The 14953-nt window shown below is 35.0% G+C and overlaps 1 protein-coding gene across 1 annotated transcript in view; it reads left to right on the top strand.

Moving 5' to 3' along the window:
• The window catches only part of LOC148954734 (phenoloxidase 2-like), a 148580-nt gene that overhangs the window by 33256 nt on the left and 100371 nt on the right, over positions 1-14953 (top strand). The window contains exons 5-7 of the mRNA XM_089086717.1: positions 3061-3257; positions 8006-8156; positions 10829-10930. Of these exons, the coding sequence (XP_088942843.1) occupies positions 3061-3257; positions 8006-8156; positions 10829-10930 (450 nt within the window). The remainder of the gene's footprint in view (positions 1-3060; positions 3258-8005; positions 8157-10828; positions 10931-14953) is intronic.

Here is a 14953-nt window from a genome sequence, read left to right as displayed (position 1 = left end):
TCTTTATTTTTTTTCACTCTGAGTAAATTGCTCGGCATTCCTAAGGTGTCTCATACTTTAATGAAAACGTGTAACACCACAATGCTAACAGTTTAAGCAGTATCAAACAGTTCGTGGTAACGAACTGTAAGTAAGGAGCGACCCGGCTCAATGGTAACCGAAACTCTAAAAAACGGGATTTTGATACCAATAGATACATCAAAAGAATCAGATTTTAATTCTGATTTCAAATATATAAGTTTCATCAAGTTTAATCTTACCTATCAAAAGTTACGCGCCTGAGAAAATTTGGCTGATTTTCGAAAAAAGGGGGAAAGACCTCCTAAAAGTTATAGAACCTTAATGAAAATCATACCATCATATTCAGTGTATAAGAGAACCCTACTGTAGAGGTTTCAAGCTCTTATCTACAAAAATGTGGAATTTTCCATTTTTTGCCAGAAGAAAGATCACGATGCGTGTTTATTTGTTTTTTTTCTTTTGTTTTTTTCCCCCAGGGGTGATCGTATCGACCCAGTGGTCCTAGAATATCGTGGGTGGGCTCATTGGAACGGAAATTAAAAGTTGTAGTGCCCTTTTTAATTGACCAAAAAAATAGAGGGCAACTAGGCCCCCTCCCACGCTCATTTTTTTCCCAAAGTCACCCGATCAAAATTTTGAGATAGCCATTTTGTTCAGCATGGTCGAAAATATGATAAAAATGTCTTTTAGGATGACTTGATCCCCCAAAGTCCCCAGGGGAGGGCTGAAAGTTATGAACTTTACTCAATGTTAACATATAGTATTGGTTATTGGGAAGTATCCAGACTTTTTCCGAGGCGATTTTGTGGGGGAGGGGGGGGACGGCGCGGGGCGGGCCCTCGCGGGCCGGCTCGGTCCCTGCCTGAAGTGGTCCGGTGGGCCGGGACCGGGCTATGCCGGGGGCGCCGGATTTCCCAGCATTATTAAAGAAAAAGATCAGGAATTAAATAAAAAAAGCAAGTTTTTCAACTGATCAACTGATTGTGATTAAGAGGTCATTTTTAAAGAACTGGAAAAAAAATTCGAACTATAGTTTAAAGAGCAGGGTATTGACTAGGGGGCGAACCCCCTAATATACGTGTTAAAAATTTATGAATATAGAAGTTCGTTACGTAAGTTAATTATAAGTTACGTATATTTATTACTAATAAAAACATTCGTAAATAAAATTAAACAAGTTTCGAGAAAACCATTTAACCAAATATAATATGCAAATTTTGTTTTAATTATTCATGTACGGTGAGCCAAAATCAAAACCTGCATTAATTCAAAAACGTTCAAAAATTAAATAAAAAAAACAAGTTTTTTTAACTGAAAGTAAGGAACGACGTTAAAACTTAAAACGAACAGAAATTATTCCGTATATGAAGGGGCTGTCCCCTCCTCAACGCCTCGCTCTTTACGCTAAAGTTTGACTTTCTCACAACTCTATTTTTTAAACAATAAAAAAATTTAGCGTAAAGAGCGAGGCGTTGAGGAGGGGACAGCCCCTTTCATATACGGAATAATTTCTGTTCGTTTTAAGTTTTAACGTCGCTCCTTACTTTCAGTTAAAAAAACTTGTTTTTTTTATTTAATACATAAATAAAAACAAAATGGATACGTGATAATTATAAGGAAGTAAAAAAAGAAAACAAAAGCAATAAAGGGAAAGGTCGTTGAAAATCACGGTTTTCAGGTATGATAGGACTAAGGTATGCTGGGTCCAGGTGACAAAGTTGTTTTTTTCTTATGTTTTGGTATTTTAATAGCTTGCTTAAAGTAAAGATTTAAAACAATCTAGGCATTTATTTAACGAACGATTACTCGTAAGTGTTTCAAAACCATACGCAATTTCTATTTGAAGTGAAATAAAGTTGAGATTTTAATGAAAAAACAGAAAAACAATTAGTAAGCATAATGTTGAAGGAAAAGGGAAATTTAGAAACAGGAAAAGAAAATTATTGAAGGAAAGGATATTGTGAGGTATGCATTTTGAATTATCTCTAAACCGTAAACTCTGATGGAGGCATGGCAATGTGCCATCTTTGTGTTGTCTACACAATTATACTACCCAGAACACTTCCTTTGGTAAATTCTAACGCATAGTTAAATTTTAAAAGATATAAGTCTAGGCTTTTGTTTAGGGTCTCACTTCTTGGAACTTATCACAGATAATCCAGCTGTTTTTCCCTAGGGAGGGTCAAAACATAGAAAAAACACACTCTATAGGACAAACTAATCAATATTTCAGGGATAATGGGGGGAGGGTGTCCATGGATCAAGTTCAGAGTAAAACCTCTCACCTCTCCGTCAGTGCAGGTATAGCTTTATATTAGTCCGCGATATCGATACATAATCAAAACTCACTTCTTATTTTCTTCGTGGAAAATTACTGATTTAAATAATCTATAGTCTACTTATAGTATACTGATTTAAAAAAATCTAGAAATAAAAGATTTGTTATATTCTAGGCTTTATTTTAGGAGACAGTACTTGAAATTAATTATATACAATTTTCCTAAAGAAGGGTTAAAATTTGGAGTATGGCCATTTTAGACAAGTTTTGCCTTGGGAGGACATTTTCATGGAAAATTCATAATCAAGACCTACTGAGACTCAGCAACACCTTCTGGTAGATCTTAAAATAACTGGAATTTAGGGCCCCATCTCCCTCCGTCCAGGCATGGATTAATTGTAATTTACAATTTTGGTGGCTCTAAACATTTTTATCTTTTTTCTTAATGACAAATTCAGAAATAGGATTAGTTTTATTGAAATTAAAAAGACATAGAATAGTCAAGCTTAGTTTTAGGAGACTATACCTAAAATTAACTAGAGATAAGTATATAATTTTTCTGGAAAAGATCAAAATACGAGACAATGCACGTTTCGGGCTTTTTTGTCGGGTGAGGACGAATTTCAGGGAGACAGTTTCTACCCTTACTCTTCTGCTTGAAGGTATGTTTTATCTTGCGTCTGAAATTTTTCTTCATGACAAATCTGGAAAAGAAAGTAGTTTTACTGACCTTGAAAAGACTGACCTTGACGTTATTTCAGGAGACCGTACTTGAAATTAACCAGGAATTTTCTGCACTTGATAAAAATCCTGAAAATCGACTAGCCTATTTCAGAGAAGATTTGGGGATAAATAGCCATCATTGGCATTGGCACTTGGTCTTCCCAGATGATGAAGAGTTTAAACGTGACAGAAGAGGGGAAATGTTCTTTTACATGCATCATCAAATTATTGCAAGGTAGACACGTATTTTTTTTTTCAGCTTCATAATTTCAGGTTAATTTTTGTAAATAGACTGTCTTTTCTTTCAATCAAATTCACATTAAATGACTGCTTAATATAGAACAAGTAAATAGCGACGAAGACCACACTGCCTTTCCATCATAAACAAATAAGTAGAACAACAGGGAAAATTTTATACAAGACAGTGGAACGCAACTTTAAATGAATATTTCGACCCTATATCCAAGGGCCGTCCTCAGAAAAACAGACGAAGAGAATAAAAACATTATAAAAGAAACTTACATTAAAATTCAATCATTAAAACTGTTTAAAAAAATGTTTTAAAACAGGACAACCAGGACAACCAGTTGAGTCCTGGTTGAACTTCCTTGAAGTAATGATATTAGGGCTGTTTTTACCCTCTCGCTTCTGTTTTTACCCTCTCGCTTCAATCTGTTTTTACCCTCTCGCTTTCACTCGTATTTATAGATTCTCAGGAAAAAAAATTTCTACAGTTAATACAGTTTGAAAACGAAATAATCAAAAATTATTTTTATTTTCAACTTTTAGTCATCTCTAAGACTAAAAAAGTTTTTACTCATCTCTAGAGACAAAAACTTGTCTTAAAAGAGTCAATAGTCAGTGATCCAGGGACCGTTATCTTTCAAGGGGTGGCTCACATTCGCCGCAATTGGTTTGAGGGTGGAGGCCAAGGTAATCGGGGGCGGTGCTAACGAATATCGGGGTGAACAAATTCGTACGCGTATAGAACATGGCCATTTTAGCCTATAAAATAAAATTTTGCCTATAACAACGTCATACAACTCTTGATTTTTTTACACGGTAAAATAAACTGAAAACTTTATAAACTTGACAAATTTTTAATTCTAAGGACGATCACTTTCACCTGATATTTTTAGTTTTTTCACACAACCTTTATTTTTTCAGTTAACCCTTATTTAATTTTGAAAACAAGGATTTTAATATGCTTTTTCTTAGTTTTTTCGGTTTTTCTGAAATGTTTGCCTACATAAGTATATTTTTCATGTTTGTTTTTAATTCTTCTCGTCATTACGAGTCAAACCATGGGCTTTTTTTTCCAAAAAATCTTAATTCTTGAGCAACCATTTATTTTTTCTAAATAACGTCATAGCTTTCGGAAATTAGCCTAAAACGACCAATTTTTTTTCAATTTTACAGCTGTTAAACAAGTGTGAAAACAAATTAAACTGCACATCATTCGAACCGGCAGAATGTCTTTTACGCTCGGTTAATAAAAACAAAGTCGAAACGTGAATCTGCAAAAATATATAAGCGTTTGAACAAGAAAATTCCCCCCCCCCCAAAGAAAATTTTCTGAATAGAGGTGTTTTACTCGAAATATTTTTAACACAATCTATAATTTTTATCTCACCAGACGATAGACCGCTCTTTTCTGAATCAGATAATGTATTTATATTCTGTAAAACTAATATTTTTAACCAGACAAAAAAACAACAAGAGATGCCTCGTTCTGCGATCGCATGTGTGAATTTCGTTTCCACAGCAATAAAAAAAGCCGAGCATCTTACATATCGGGTTTTAGTTGCATGAAGTACTTAGCCATAAAAGACTAATTTCTCCTTTATAGGCTAAAGTCGTCAAGTTTTACATTAGTGCGAGCATAGGCACCCCGATATTCGTTTTAAGCACTTAGATTACCCTGGCATCCATACTCAAACCAAATGCGGCTGTTATGAGCCACCCCTCCTTTTTTTTTAACGATAGCGAGCCTTGGTGGCGAAGCCGTGTGAACGTGTGGTGCAGAGGTGACTAAGGGTGATTTAAGATACTATTTTCTGTAATTCCCTTTAATTCCCGATTGGATCATTGGCCCCTGCTATGCTGGGAATTAAAGAAAATAGTATCTTAAATCACCCTAGTCACCTCTGTACCACACGTTTATACACGTTTATGCACGTTTTATACACGTTTATACACGTTAGACAGTATTTATACAGTAGGGAGGACACAAGAGAGATAATATTCATTTTGTATTATTGGACAAACGATTATCAAAATATTATTGTAATTTTTCTACCACAACGAAATCAATCAGAGACATATCGTTTTTTGATTATGTTTCTTTAACAGTCAAATACTTCATCTAAACATAGCAGAAAAACACGTTTATTCAAACATTTTGAAACTCCTCCTAGACAGCTCAAGTCTTTCAACCTTCAAGGGGTCTCTAATTTTAGTCAGTAGACGATTTATGAGAATATTAAGGGGACTGGGTGGGTAGTATGCAAGAGGTGGTAATTTTGATTATTGCGTTGTCATATATTAATAAAATTTGAAAACAATTGAATATTTAGAAGCGTTCGAAAAATGGCCCACAATTTTAACAATTTATGTGACAAAAGTACAAAAAAGAAGAAATGTTGAGTTGAATCAAACAAGTTAAAAAGAGATACTAGTGAAGTCATTGGTGAAGTTATTCAGTGAATTCATTATTGAAATCATTTTTTGGTGTGTATTTCCTTATATTTCATTTTTGGTGGGAATCAAAACGAAGAATTCAATCAGATTCAAATTCAAGGTTTCGATCCCCTAGGTACCCAAACATTCGAAAATGTAATTGAATTTGAAGATACCATCGACAATTTTTAGCCAGGAATGAACTTGTTTTAATATTTTCTGCCAAATATTGGAAATTTAGCTTCCAGAAAACATTGCATGACAACCGTAGATATTAGGGTAAATTCTGGTTATGGTTTTGAATTAAGGAATCAAACTTTACAGCATAAAAGTATCAAACCTTTCAGTAACTTCCATAATACTGGGAGAAAAAGTTATTATTCAAAATTATAGGCTGTGGTAAAATTAGAAGAAATATTTTCCTGGTATATCAATTTAGAATACACCATTTTCATCTGTTTGATTTTGACACCGTCTCAGTGGTAAGCCGTCTCAATTTTGGGTAACCGATATGCCACTAGTTTTAACATCTTAAGATTTTTAATGTCTTTGGATCTTCTTTGAAGGAGTCGACCGAGAAACTTTTTTTTCAAAACGTCCTCAGGAAGACTGTTTCAAACCCCAGGGTAACGTTGAACGGAGCGGTTGTTTAATGGTTCCTCTACACGTTGCGGGAATGTATGCGGAAATCCGTCCGTATCATTTTGAACGGTGGCCCAGAAAACGCTACTTTTTAAGGCAAAATTTTCAAATAAATGCATTCGCGTGGATGGGGATAAGTTCGAAGAGAATATTATTGGATAACTTGACTCTCGCTTTAGTCCATATACTGCGAAGGAGGCCTAGAAGGCAAAAAGAGAAAGAAATTCAGTCTGAAACAACAAAGATTTTGATGTTCCGTTGTCATGGTTTTATTCATTTATTTATTTTCTAACCCGTCACTACAAAAAAAGCAAGAAGACGGAGCCCAACATAATAGACACAAAAAATAAAAAAGGAAAAAAACAATACAAAACAAATACTTAAAAGAACTATATCAGCACTACTGCCGCAGGAGGGACGACCACTCGTGCTACGGCCTTGCATTAAAATTGTCTATCTTTTTTATAATGGCCTGACATGGTTCTGTAACTTTAAAATGAAGCCTAATATATGAGTTACGCATCCACAAAGGTAGTTTCAACAGATACTATGCATAACGAAAGTAGTAGGACCGAATTTGTTTAATGTCTGATTTCAGAAGCATTCTGCAGGAAGGTATAATATACAGAGAATGCAGTAGTGCGGTTGTATGATATAGCCTAGCTAAAATCATGCGATTACAACTGGAGTTTATTTGCCAAAATGTTTCTATATGACACCAAAATACGATTTTGCAGGTGGCTAAGTGAGAGCGAGCAGATAGCTCGCACGGAAGTCCCTTACCAAGAATCTGTCCTGATTTGACCAAATCATTGCGGAAGGCTAGAGAATTTTCAAGCGCGAAAATGGACGGAATCCCCGCAAAGATTGCTAAACCCGGATGGATCTCCGCAACGTGTAAATGAACCACAAGTACTCTGTTCTCGACCAAACTAAGATAAATTAAGTTAACAAACTTAAGATAACTAGACCATACTATGTACCTTCGTGTATGCCGTTGGTCAGACGGTCTGAAGCCGAATAATAGGAAGCTCTACAGAAGGAAGTTGATTCACGTACCTGTTGAGAACAACCATCTAGACTGCATAAAATTTTCACTAACAGACTGAAGAGAGCCGTGGGTAACGACTGAACTTATCTATCTGCAGTAATTTGAATCTTTTAAAGTTGTATCAGCAACTTTTTTATAGTACCAGCATATAGCAGGCATCCATATTTGGTGCTTGGTGTCTATATCCTTTCATATCGTTGATGGTAGGACTAAATCCGCAGAATATATAAGGGTTCTAACATGAGTCCCAACCTTAGAACACAGATTTACTAGAACTGCCTTTGATTAGCCAGTGGTTTATCTACTCATGGAATGACAGCCAAGCTCGTAATTAAAGTGAGAAATGCAAAAAAAGATGAAGACCTTGCTAGAAATCTGGACATATCTACAAACAGCATTTTAAAATTGCCCCCCTCATCCTTTCCAACCAATAGCATTGTTTTGGTATGACTACATATTTTATAAATATACCTTTAGGCTTTTCATTATTGTCGCTTGATTATAATACATTTGATATTCTGTATTGTCCTCCAATGTCCCGTGTCTTCCAGTGAATTATTTATCCTGTTTTTTTTTTACCTCTCCCTTATTTTTCCTTCGTATTTTTTTAGATATGATTGTGAAAGACTTTCCAACGGTTTGCCGTTGGTAAGGTCATTTCATAAACTCGACGAACCAATTGAAGAGGCATATTTCAGCAAACTAACAACAGATAATTCAGGAAAGCTTTGGGGTGTTCGTCCAGCTGGAATGAGAATTCAGGTATGCATTTAATATCATACCGTAGTTACTGACTTCTTGCCAACCCAAGACAAGAAAAAAACTTTTGGACACAGAGACGAGATGTTTTTAATACAGTCGTCCAACTGAAAACTTTTATGGTACCAATCCATTTTGTACTTGTTCTCGTCTATCCACATTTTCTCACGCTTCTTTACGCATTAAAGTCATCACACAGAGCCTAACAGCACCCAGATGCCCAACCCTTTTTTTAAGCATTGTAATATAATGCACATGGACATATTCTTTTATTTATTTTTGGTCTGTGGTTCAACCTTAGTTAATTTAGGAAGCGAATCTAAAAGTTTACAGATTTTAAAAAACATGTACGTAATCTTTTTCTGCTTAAAATGTAAATAGAACAAATGGCAATATCATTTAAATTTAACCAAAGCATTGTAACTAATGCAAAAGTTATTCAATATAATGTAACAAGTATCGAAAATTATTTATAGTTAAATATTTATAAATAATTTTTATACTTTGTACGGTATGCTTTTGATCGGAATTATCGGTTAATCTTGACTAAAATTGTATATAGGTAAACACTGCGCGCTCGCCGCCTACTGTCTAAGAAACGGTTGAACAAAACCAACAATGTTTTTTTTTTACCATTGTAGAGAATTTAGTCATCTACAACCTGTTTAATAAATACAAATAGATAAAACCCATAGGAAACAAGATAAAACCATAGATAAACATAGATAAAACCCATAGGAAACAAGATAAAACCATAGATAAACATAGATAAAACCCATAGGAAACGAGATAAAACCATAGATAAACACAGATAAAACCATAGGAAACAAGAAATTTGCAAAACGCGGGAACAAAATAGATTCTTTACCTTTAAACTTTACAGTCTGAAGTTGCGGATACCTTACGAAACGCAGGATTGGTGCCATAATGGTATTTAGGGTGCCATGGCATTGCAAGAGTTTATAGCTGACTGTCTCAAATTCCAAGGTGAAGCCACTAACATGACTGAACTATTCAATTTTTTCATTATTTCAAATTCGTCCATGCAATACTGATATTTATTCTATCGCTAACTACTCGTCATTGCATTTTAAAGCTCATCCTTAAAACTTTGGCGAAGTTATCTTCACATTCCTCTCACTAGAATTGTAAAAAAGGAGATAACCCATTTTTTTTTTTTAGTTTAGTTTTCTTGGTTCTTTTGAAAACTAATTGACACGTTTGTAGATTTTTTGTGCTCAGGACTTTTACTCCACTTTTTACTCCACTATTCTGCAAGGCAGCAGTACTATTCTATAAAAGTATCTAAATAGGAGAACTTAGAAAGAATAAATTTTTATTTGGTACAAAATCTCAGCTGTTATTCAGTTTTGGGCCAGAGGCCGGGGATTGTACTATTTTCTTTTTTTTTACTGATAAATGGCTAAAGGGAAGTAGGTGATTCAGCAAACTTGAAAATTAGATACTGTCTTTCATTGGTTTCTAACGGTTTTTAAGAAATTTAGAATTTGTGAAGATCGCAAAATAATCTTTTAGACTTAAGCAAAAACACTCCATTCTGTGATATCTTTTAAATAAAGGTGTGAAGGATTTCTTGTGTTATATTATTCTCTGCAGCTCTGGAGAACCCTTCAAAACTAGCTTTGGCCAGAATTATCACATATGAGATGTTCACGTGCCAACCAAGTTTTGCAAACTTTACCCTTGCAAATTCATGCATACCGATCAAAATCGGACATGTGTGTACGGGAAGAGATAGGGTTCAAAATTGGACACCCTTAAATATTATACCTTTTTCTCATAATTCCTAATATGTTCATGTACTACTAATGCTGCCACTACTACTAACAGCTCACTGTAGCACTAAGCAACCTGAGCCCACTCCCCCGAACTATTTCTCCACCGTCCCAAACTATTCAAAGATACCATTTTTTCCTCTTCCAATGAAGTTCCGAAATCCTTTAAATTCCTATTTAAAACCCAATTCAGGGAAGGTTCGCTCTTCGTTTAGCCAAAAACGAATTTTCTAAAAGCACAATTTTTGTCCCTCGTCCCTAGAACGTCGTCCAATCATCTTCACCGTTCTCTTTCTATCTATTGTCCTTCATCCTTAGAACACTGTCTTCTCATCTTCATCTATCTCTAAACGTCAATTTTCCTTCACGTTTACACATGTCTCCGATTACCTTCATCCACGTCTATATGATCACCTCCATCTACATCAATTGCCCTTTATCCTTAGAACATAGTCTTGCCGTCTTCATCTTTCTATTGTTATAAATTTACAAATTAAGAAAGAGCCACTGAGTTGCATTTGTTGGTAATTCAACAAATGACCAATTTTTAGCCTTCTTACCTGATCTGAAGGAGAATGCATGGTACCCACTAACAGTGTTATATGGCGTTCTTATAGCTTCAATTGAACCTAATAATAACCCTAACTATCAGAATCTTAGTTGCTAGCAGTTGCTAATGAGTTGCCTTTGTTGCTAATTCAACAAATTTCCAATTTTTGCCCTCTTACCTAATCTGAAGGACAATGCATGGTACCAAATAACAGTTTTACATGGCATTCTTATAGCTTAAATTGAACCTAATAATAACCCTAACTATTAGAACCTTAGTTGCTAGCAGTTGCTAATGAGTTGCCTTTGTGCTAATTAAAAAAATTTTAGGATATGGAGCTACCAGAGCCCAATGAAAATTATAGAATTATGGACATGGAAGGCTGGAGAGACAGAATAAGAGATGCTATTCATAGAGGAATTGCCAGAAAAGTAAGCGTATTTATAATTAGAATTATATATCCAAAATATACTTCGCTAGTAAAGGTGAGATATATGCTGTCCGGAATTCTAACCAAAAAGCTGAAAGGCCTGACGTAAAACAAGGTCTCAAAATTTTGAGTTTACTTTTTAGGTTGGCACGTATTTTTTGTCCTTTTTTAATTGCAAGGTTTTGCTCCAGTTTCTTATTGTCCAACGTTGTTTGATGATCGTTACCTTTTACTTGGTTTCTTATCTTTTAACAACTTAATATACGTTATGAATATAATATATAATATACGTTATATACGTTAAAAGAAATAAGACAAAATATACTAAAAAGATTATCTCAATACTACAGGTGCGACGGATTCAAAGAACATTTTTGATTTTACCGTTAGAAACAGTGTGAGAAAACTCCCCTAAGAATTTTTTTCTCCCTCTTTTTAATTTAGAAACTAATAATTTTGGCTCAATAGCCAGATAAGACGTTAAATTTGATTTCAAAATATATTCAGATTTACCTATCACCCATGGTTATTGTATAAGGACGCGTCTGAAATTTGGGTAGGGAGCCAGGCAAGACAAATGTTGATGTTTAAGGTTTTGGGTGATCAGTAAGCTCAAAATTTTGATTGGATGTAGTTGAGGAAATAAGGGTGTGGGGGCTGGTTGCCCCGCAATCACTATTGAAAAATAGATAGGGCAGTAGAACTTGCAATTTACAATCAAATGATGCCCTTTCGAAGTTTCTACAACTCCTTCCGTAAAAAGTTCCCTGGTCAAAAAAACAAAAAAAACAAAAAAAAAAAAAAAAAAAAAAAAACACATTGTACCCTCACCGATCTTTACTTAGTAAGGGCAATTACGCTTCCTATAATCTTGAGACTATTTTTTGAACAAAAGGCTAGCTGAAAACTGCTATCTGATGCATAGCGAGGAAATATGAAGGGTTGGGGGAGGGGTTGCTGCCCTCCATTAATTTTTACTCTTAAGAAGGGCACTAGAATTTCTTATTATCAATCAATTTACCCCCTACGAGGCTTATATTAGCACCCTTTCTATTAAAACTGTATACACCCCCTGGGCATAACTTACAACCCTTTCCCTGAGGGCTCTGGGGGAAGTTGTTATCCGTAAAGACATAATTTCTGGACGATTCAACTACAGTGAACAAAATGGTGACCTCAAAATCTTCATTGTATATATTCGTGGAAATTATGGGAGGGGGCTGGCTGCCCTCCTATTAATGTTGACTATTTAAAAGGGCGCTATCCTTTTCAATCTCCAATCGAATGAGACCCTTGCGAAGTTTCTAAAACAACTCCTTCTTTACGAGTGCTCTGGTCTAAAAAAAAAAAGATAAATAAACAAATAAAAAGTTACATTGTGCCCAGATTGCTCTTACATAGGGTGATTTTAGGGCATAAAGGAAAATATAAGTCCGATTCTTATAGCTATTAAATAAAAAAAAACAAGTTTTTTTAACTGAAAGTAAGGAACGACGTTAAAACTTAAAACGAACAGAAATTATTCCGTATATGAAGGGGGCTGTCCCCTCCTCAACGCCTCGCTCTTTACGCTAAAGTTTTTTTATTGTTTAAAAAAATAGAGTTGTGAGAAAGTCAAACTTATATGGAATAATTTCTGTTCGTTTTAAGTTTTAACGTCGTTCCTCACTTTCAGTTAAAAAAACTTGTTTTTTTTTATTTAATTTTTGAACGTTTTTGAATTAATGCAGGTTTTGATTTTGGCTCACCGTACATTAATAATTAAAACAAAATTTTCATATTATATTTGGTTAAATGGCTTTCTCGAAACTTGTTTAATTTTATTTACGAACGTTTTTATTAGTAATAAATATACGTAACTTAGAATTAACTTACGTAACGAACTTCTATATTCATAAATTTTTAACACGTATATTAGGGGGTTCGCCCCCTAGTCAATACCCTGCTCTTTAAACTATAGTTCGAATTTTTTTTCCAGTTCTTTAAAAACGACCTCTTAATCACAATCAGTTGATCAGTTGAAAAACTTGTTTTTTTATTTAATTCCTGATCTTTTTCTTTAATAATGCTGGGAAATCCGGCGCCCCCCTTCATAGCAATGTCCCTTCCCCCATGAAAACTTCCTTCATGGAAAGATCCTTCCATATAGCCCCCGACCCTCTCCTTCCCCCACCTACCAGAAAAAATCCCCCCTGAAAACGTCTGTATACTTCCCAATAACCAATACTATATGTGAACATTGGGAAAAGGTCCTAACTTTCAGCCCTCCCCCGGGGACTTTGGGGAATCAAGTCATCCTTAAAGACATTTTATTATATTTTTGACTATGCTGAACAAAATGGCTATCTCAAAATTTTGATCGGATGACTTTGGGAAAAAAAGCGTGGGAGGGGCCTAGTTGCCCTCCATTTTTTTGTCACTTAAAAAGGGCACTAGAACTTTAAATTTCCGTTCCAATGAGCCCTCCCATGATATTGTAGTACCTATGGGTCGATACTATCGCCCCTGGGAAAAAAAACAAAAAAACAAAAAAAAACGAATAAACACGCATCCTTGATCTGTCTTCTGGCAAAAAATTCAAAATTCTCGATTTTAGTAGAAAAAAACGTGAAACTTCTTCAATATGGTTCTCTGATATGTTGAATCTGATGGTGTGACCTTGATTAAGGCTATACATCTTTTAGGAAGCATTTCCTTTTTTATCCTAAAATCAGTCAAATTTACTCAGGCGCGTAACTTCTGATGAGTAAGACTAAACTTAATGAAACTTATATATTTGAAATCAGAATTAAAATCTGATTCTTTTGATGTATCTATTGGTATCAAAATCCCGTTTTTTAGAGTTTCGGTTACCATTGAGCCGGGTCGCTCCTTACTTACAGTTCGTTACCACGAACTGTTTGACAATCGGAACTCAGCTGGATAAGTTTCGGGTGCTGAGCTATTGTCTTCACATGATAAAGTGCATTACATGATAGTGCATATCAGCCTTTTTTTTATTCATTTTTTTAGTAATCAAACATTTCTTGTTAAAAAAAATTTAAGTTTGAAGCGACCCGGCTCAATAGTAAGCGACGCCTAGAAACCTGATTTTTAATATCAATATATATACCAAAAGAATAGGCTTATTGTGCTGATTTCAAATACATATTATTCATTATATTTAGTGTTGCCCATCAAAGGCTGCGAGCCAGAGAAGAAAAGTTGCCAGGTTTTTTTGAAAGGGGGGAAACACACCTTAAAAGCCAAAGAATCTTAACATAAATCGTTCCATCAGACTCAGTGTATCAGAGAAACCTACTGTGGAGGTTTCAAGCTCTCGTCTTCAAAAATGTGGAATTTTGAATTTTTTTTTTGCCAACACAAGGATGATGGATCCGTGTTTTTCCCCTTGGGTGATCGCATCGAAACAATGGTTCTGGAATCAAACAGTTCGTGGTAACGAACTGTAAGTAAGGAGCGACCCGGCTCAATGGTAACCGAAACTCTAGAAAACGGGTTTTTGATACCAATAGATACATCAAAAGAATCAGATTTCAATGCTGATTTCAAAAATATAACTTTCATCAAGTTTAGTCATACCCGTCAAAAGCTACGCGCCTGAGAAAATTTGGCTGATTTTCGAAAAAAGGGGGAAACACCCCCTAAAAGCTATAGAAATCTAAAGAAAATTAGACCATCAGATTCAGCGTATCAGAGAACCCTACTGTAGAGGTTTTTAGCTCCTATCTGCAAAAATGAGGAATTTTGCATTTTTTGCCAGAAGAAAGATCACGGATGCGTGTTTATTCTTTTATTTTTTTTTTTTTTTTTTACCCAGGGTTGTTCGTATAGACCAAGTGATCCTATAATATCGTGGGAGGGCTCATTTGAACGGAAATTAAAATTTCTATTGTCCTTTTTAAGTGACCAAAAAAAATTGAGGGCAACTAGGCCCCCTCCCACGCTCATTTTTTCCCCAAAGTCACCCGATCAAAATTTTGAGATAGCCATTTTGTTCAACATGGTCAGAAATATAATAAAA

Source organism: Artemia sp. Qi Xiang Cuo, chromosome 3 (assembly GCF_049724085.1).
Source record: "Artemia sp. Qi Xiang Cuo chromosome 3, ASM4972408v1, whole genome shotgun sequence".
NCBI classification, from domain to species: Eukaryota; Metazoa; Arthropoda; class Branchiopoda; order Anostraca; family Artemiidae; genus Artemia; species Artemia sp. Qi Xiang Cuo.
Note: the sequence above shows the minus strand (reverse complement) of the source record. Positions and strands in the feature narration are given on the sequence as shown.